This window comes from Echinops telfairi, unplaced genomic scaffold, assembly GCF_000313985.2.
Source record: "Echinops telfairi isolate 266 unplaced genomic scaffold, ASM31398v2 ScPeMD7_28;HRSCAF=97, whole genome shotgun sequence".
Classification (NCBI taxonomy): Eukaryota; Metazoa; Chordata; class Mammalia; order Afrosoricida; family Tenrecidae; genus Echinops; species Echinops telfairi.
In genome coordinates this window covers 1,569,502-1,575,489 of record NW_022103925.1, presented here as the reverse complement: position 1 = coordinate 1,575,489, position 5,988 = coordinate 1,569,502, and the positions used below count along the sequence as shown (strand labels likewise).

The 5,988-nt window shown below is 63.9% G+C and overlaps 1 protein-coding gene across 1 annotated transcript in view; it reads left to right on the top strand.

Moving 5' to 3' along the window:
- Positions 1-1,997, top strand: part of DOK7 (docking protein 7) — a 17,328-nt gene extending 15,331 nt beyond the window's left edge. Inside the window, exon 6 of the mRNA XM_030885434.2 lies at positions 373-1,997. Within this exon, the coding sequence (XP_030741294.1) occupies positions 373-1,127 (755 nt within the window). The 3' untranslated portion in view covers positions 1,128-1,997. The remainder of the gene's footprint in view (positions 1-372) is intronic.
- The last annotated feature ends 3,991 nt before the right edge of the window (positions 1,998-5,988 follow it).

The window sequence follows — 5,988 nt, the reverse complement described above, 5'->3', positions numbered from 1 at the left end:
GTGTGCAGGAGTGCTCTAGGTGCGGGATGGAAGGGCCCATCCATGCGCCCTGGGGCCTGAAGATACTGGAGGGGGGGCAGGATGGTGGTGGGTGTAGACTTGGGGGGAGGGTGTGCTCAGGTGACACAGGGCTTACAGGGCAGGCCCCAGTCTTTGCTTTAGGATAAGGACAAGGCTGCAGGGACAGGGGCTGCTGGGGCGGGCTGGGAAGTGAATTGACTTCTCTACTGCCTGGGCCCCAGAGAGCTCACCCCTATCACTGCGGACCTCACCCAGCCCTGACCCTCCCTGCGGTGAGTCCCTCGCAGAGCTCCCCCCACCTCCCCCGCCCCCTGCTCGGGTACTTACAGGCATAGCCCCCTCTTGTTCCAGGGGATGACCGGAGCCTGTCCAGCTCGTCCTCTGAGGCCAGCCACTCGGACGTCAGTGCCGCCGGCAGCCGACTGACCCCGTGGCCGGAGCCTTCCTCTTCTGCCAGCACGTCCCAGGAGGGCCCGGCGCCCGGAGCTGCGAGGGCCCTGCACCTGGGCGAGGCCGCGTCCTCGGGCGAGGTGGTCCCGGGCACCTCCCAGTCTGGGCCCCCCAAGCCGCTGCGGCCCCGGCAGCTGCAGGATGTCGGCCGCCAAGGCTCCTCGGACAGCGGCATCGCCACCGGCAGTCACTCGTCCTGCTCAGGCAGCTTCTCGTCCTATGCGGGCAGCAGCCTGGAGGTGTGGCCGTCCCCCGAGGAATTCGGCTCCCTGCTCAGCCTGCCCCCCGCCGCCGGGGCGCCCGAACCCAGCCTGTGCGCGTGCCCGCCTGGCGCCACACCACGGGCGGCCGAGTACCAGGTGCCTGGCGCGCCCAGGCCGCACTACGACACTCCGCGCAGCCTGCGCCAGGTGCCCAGGGACCAGGCCACGCCGAGTAGCCCCGAGGAGGGCGCAGCCGCCGCTCGCCCCAGCACTGCTACCGCCGGGGACTCTGCGGGGTGTCCCTCCGGCTGGCCGGGCACGGAAGTGCGGGGCCCGGCAACCGAGGTGTCAGGTGAACCCTGGGAGGCGGCCGCCCCGCCTGCGGGGCCCAGCCCGGCTAGCTTCTCCGCCTGCCCGGTGTGTGGAGGATTCAAGGTAAGGCCTCCTCCCTGAGGGCCGCCGCCCTCCAGCCCTGGGGTCCGCTGGCCCTCGGGACTTGCTCTGGGCTGAGCAGTTGTTGGAAGGCCCTGGCTTCCTGCGCCGTCGAGGGGAGGCACCCTGGACCATGCTAGGTGGACATCTGGGGACAGCAGAGCCTATTCCCAGGCTTCCTGGTTGCGCGCCAGGCACCCACCCTAGGACCCTCCGTGGGGCCTAGAGACTCCGTGCACCCCGCCTCCCCACGGCCTCCCATTTTGGGGTGCTGGGGCTGCGAGGCTCTTTCGGGCAGCGTGGACGCAATGCTCCACTGTCCACCTGAGTCCAATCCATACATCTCCCAGGCCTCTCCTCCCCAACACTCGGCCTGAGACTGAGCCCCTCTTGCCCCTTCCGGGGGAGCCCAGCTCCCCACGAGGCTGAGTTCTGTGCATGGCGCGCAGCGGCCTGGCTGGGAGGAAACTGACGCTTAGGGCATGCAGGGCGCGGCCTCTGGGGTTCCCCGAGACCACTCACAGCGGTCCAGGCCCGGGCTTAACTGGGAAAGGCCACGGTGGGCAGGGCCCGGGGCCGGGGCTCTCCCTGCGGGGACCCTGCCGCCAGGCACCTGGCCCTGGGGATGAGTGGAGGGTCTGGAAGGCAGGGCTCCACCGGGGCCACAGCGGAGTCTGGTTTGGGCGAGGGAGTGCCAGCCGCTCGGATTGTTTGCCTTTGCGCAACACTTACACCCTGACACACGTGGGAGACCCCTTCAGTGTGGACGGCCTGGGCCCAGGCCCGCCAGCTCACCGTGAACACTCCACCCCCACCCCCACCCCTCCTGGCCCTTCTGCTGGGCGGGACGCTGTTTGTAAAGCCTTTGAGGAAATAAAATGCTCTTTTTACCGCCTTGTCTTTCCATTGGGCTGCCTGGGGGCTTGGAGGGGGACCTTGGCCTGGGCCAGGAGGCCTGTGGGTCTTGCATCAGCGGAACTGGAATGCTTTGCAGGCGGGAAAGTGACCCGAGGGCCATCAGTGCATGCGCATGCACGTGTGCACATGTGTGACCCAGGGCCTGAGTGTGGCACGTGTGCATGTACGTGTACATGTGCACGCTTACCCGTTCATGTGTGCTGTGTGTATGTTTACATAAACCAGGGGTTAGTGTGTGATGTGTGTATGTGCGTACGGATATACATTGTGCGATTTGTGCGCATGTGCCTATGTGTGGCACGCGTGCTTTGTGGCTCAGGGATTAAGTGTCTGACATGCACGTGCTTGTATGACATGCCAGTGCATGTGTACATGAACCAGGGGTCTCCGTGTGATGCATGAGTGCACACTGTGCAGGTATATGCAGTATGTGCATGCCTGTATGTGCCAGAGGCGTGCATATGTACTTGTGAGTGCTGTATGTATGTATGCATGTATGGGTCAGGGGGTGGGTTGTGATATACATGTGTGTGCATGCCCGTGTGTGCATGGCAGTGTAAGCATGCATGGATGGTATGCATGTTTCTGTCCCTGGGCCGAAGTCCAGAGGAGTTCCAGGTGAGGGTACACTTTCGCCTGTGGCCTGGCTTGAGCTTGGAATCCCTGCAGACCACCCTCCCCGAGTCCAGGCATAGCCTCGGTCCTGCATGCCCGTCAGGGTCCCTGGGACTCTTCAACTCAGGACAGAGCAGCGTGGAGTCTTGGTTGGACCAAACCCCACCCAACTGGCTAGTCTTGATACCTCTCTGAGCCTCAGTTTCTTCCTTCATGAATCAGGGCAATCATCCTTGCCCCAATGGGCTGTTGTTTTAAGAGGACCATGTCCCCCATTCCACCCCCACTGGCCCACCAGTGACTTCAGGGTGGGAACCTGGGAGTAGCCATCCAGAGGGCTGGAATGCTGCTGGAGAGATCCCATGATGGCCTGGGGGTGGGCAAGGATGTAGGTCTCCCTCAGGAGGGTTACCTCATCCCCACTTAGGCTGCTGCCTCTCTCCTGGGGTTGGGGTACTGGGACATGGCCCGCCCCTCCTTGGGCTGGACTGGGAGACCAGATGGGCAGCTGCTTGCCACATGTCCTCCCCACCTTCCCTGGGCCAAGGTGAAGGGTTGGGTGGGCCCCATCCATCCCAGCTCTTTTCCTGGCTGCATCCCACCCACACAGGGGCTGGCGATCTGATGCTGCATCTGTGGGACCAGCCCCCTAGAGTGAGCGGCACCTGTGGGGGCACATACAGCCCCCTGAGGGTCTCATGGGGGTCCCCACACATCTGGGGCCCTGGAGGTTGCCTTGGGCAGTTAGGACCCCAGCCCTGCATGGCAGGAGGAGCTGTGGTGGTGGTTGGGGGGCGGGCAGGTCCCTAAGGCTTGATCGTTTGAGGCATTTTTGTCACAGGATTAAGGTCTCCCCACTGCCCATACCCTGCCCCTACTCTAGACAGCTTCAAGCTGCTGCCCCTCATGGGCCCTCACATCCAGGTGAGGGGGCACTTATGCCTCTGGCCCTGGCCCAGTATGGCTCTGGGTTGGGCAGGGCCCCGCGACATTTTGGCCGAGCTGAGAGCAGCATGGAGTTTGGTTTGGGCTCGGAGGTGGGGCAGGCTGCTAGAGCCCCTTCCCACCCAGACTCAGCTGGGCCCACACACCCCATGCCCAGCCTCCCAATGCCCACCGCTGCCTTTCCCCCACCCTGACCCCTACCCAGCCCAGGCCCTGGGCCTCACACCGGGCCATGGGCACCACCAGCAACCAGGGCTCTGAGGCCACAGTGCCACCCCTCCTCTGAATTCTGTCCCCTCCTGGAATCCCAACATCGGGTGCCGTCAGGCAGATCCTACCTCAGTGGCCCTGTGTGTCAGGCCAGAGCTGCACTTCTGTGGGTTCTCCAAGGGTGAGCTTCAGAGGTGGATCGCCAAGCCTTTTTTCTGAGATGCTTGGTGGAATTGAACCCCCAACCTTTCGGTGGGTAGTGGGGCATGTTCATGATGCTCAACCCCTAGGGACTCAGCCTTTCACCAGGCCCTGAGATGTAGGCACCCTTTTCCGGGCCTCTGAGCTGGACTCCCAAGTCCAGAGAGCTGACAGGCCTGGTGGGCCATGTGGGCCCTGACCCACTGCAACAGCTCAAAATGCCGGGCTTGGCTTCGCCCTGGTGACCAACAGTGGCTCTGATGCCACCCACCACACCTCCTGCGAGTGGCCCCCTGGGAAGTGGGCTGGGCCTCAGGCTAGTGGCCAACTTGGGTCCTGGCGCCGAAGGTCCCAGGGCTGAGAAGTCAATCCTGCCTTGGGGTGTGTCTGGGGTGGCTGACTCCCTGGCCCGGGAGTGGGGCATGGAAGTCAGGCGATGCCCTGACAGATGTTCTCTTTGGTCCAGGCAATGGCAGCGTCACCCTCCGGATTCCCAGCACCACGTGCAGGTAAGCCCCTGAGAGGCTGTGTGCCCACAGCAGTGGCCAAGATGGACAAATGGCTCTGGAAGCCACAGGTCACAGCAGGCCAGGGTCATGTTGCAGAGGGAAGTTGGTGCAGGGCAGTGGGCATGGGTAGAGGGAAGTGGGCAGTTGGTACAAGGGAGGGGGCATGAGCAGTGGGTATAGGGGAATGGGCAGTTGGTACTGGGCACTGGGCAGTTGGTACAGCACAGGGGAAGTTGGCCAGCCTCTGTGGGTATCAGCTGGGCACCTTGGGAAGTGGTCAGGGGAAGCTGGCTGAAGGCAGAGGGACGGGGCATCCAGGTGAGAGGGGCCTAGGAATTGCGGGGTTGTCAAGAATCTGGGGGTGGCCGTAGGCTGCTGGCATTGGCCAGGGCAATGTGGGGCAGCGGCAGAAGCTTGCTTGTTGGGAAGACTGGCAGACCCTGGTCCGGCAGCCCTGGGTGCTGGGGGAGAGGCCACAGGTCACGGGCTGTGGGAAGGTGGCGCCCAGGCCAGTGGGTTGCCTTATCCTAGTCCTTGTGGCTCAGGCCTGGGAGAACACCGGGTCCCTCCTTCTGAGTGTGGGGTGCCTGAAAGGGCTTGGGTGGTGTGGGCCCTAAGTCAGGCCTGGGAAAACGGGAGGTGTAGGCTGCAAGATGGGAGGTGACCATGGATTCTGTGTGGGTTTAGAGGCTTGATCGGGCTGGGATCGGGGGGTACTGGAACCCCACAGCCAACATGCCCCATTCCTGAGGCCCATCCAGAAGTTCTGTCATCCCCTGGAAGAGGGATGGAGCCCTGCTTCAGGGGCTGGGGTCCTCCCGGGGCTTGGTAACAGGTAGACAGGGCTCTGGGGCCCCTCCTGCCAGCACAGACACTTCTCCGGACCCCAGCCTTCCACGTTCTCGATCATGGAGAATGCAGAGGGCAGGTGCTGGAGGAGGGGCTGGTTCTCTGTTGGGGTGGTCTGGGTGAGGATAGAGGTGGTCCCTGGCAGGTGGGGTGGCCCGGGGTGGTGGCCAGCTGGGAAGACAGAGCAGGGGGAGGTGGCGGAGGCAATGGCTAGGAAGACTGGACTGAGAGGGCCACAGCATTAGAAGGTGAATGGTCCAGGGCTGGACACAGTGCTGTCTGTGGGACCTAGGGCACTTGGGGCAGGGGTCCCCAGGAGGGGAGCATCCTCCTGGGACTGTGAGAGGACCCAGTGAGAGGTGCTCAGCGGGGGAGGGGCGAGGCTGAGGGTCTCTTATCAGAAAGGTGGGCGGACGGTGAGAAAGGGGAGGTGGTGCTGGGACAGGGAGGGTTAGTGCAGGCCGGACAGAACGTTCAGATAGGGGACCTGTGTGAGGAGGGGAGCTGTGCTCCCGCCCCACCCCATCCCCTGCTGTCTGCGGCCAGCCCAGCTCATCCTCACCCTGCCCTTGCAGGAGCCCCGGGGTCTGGGGACAGCGAGGCGGCCACCTACGTGAACCTGCCGGTCAGCCCCT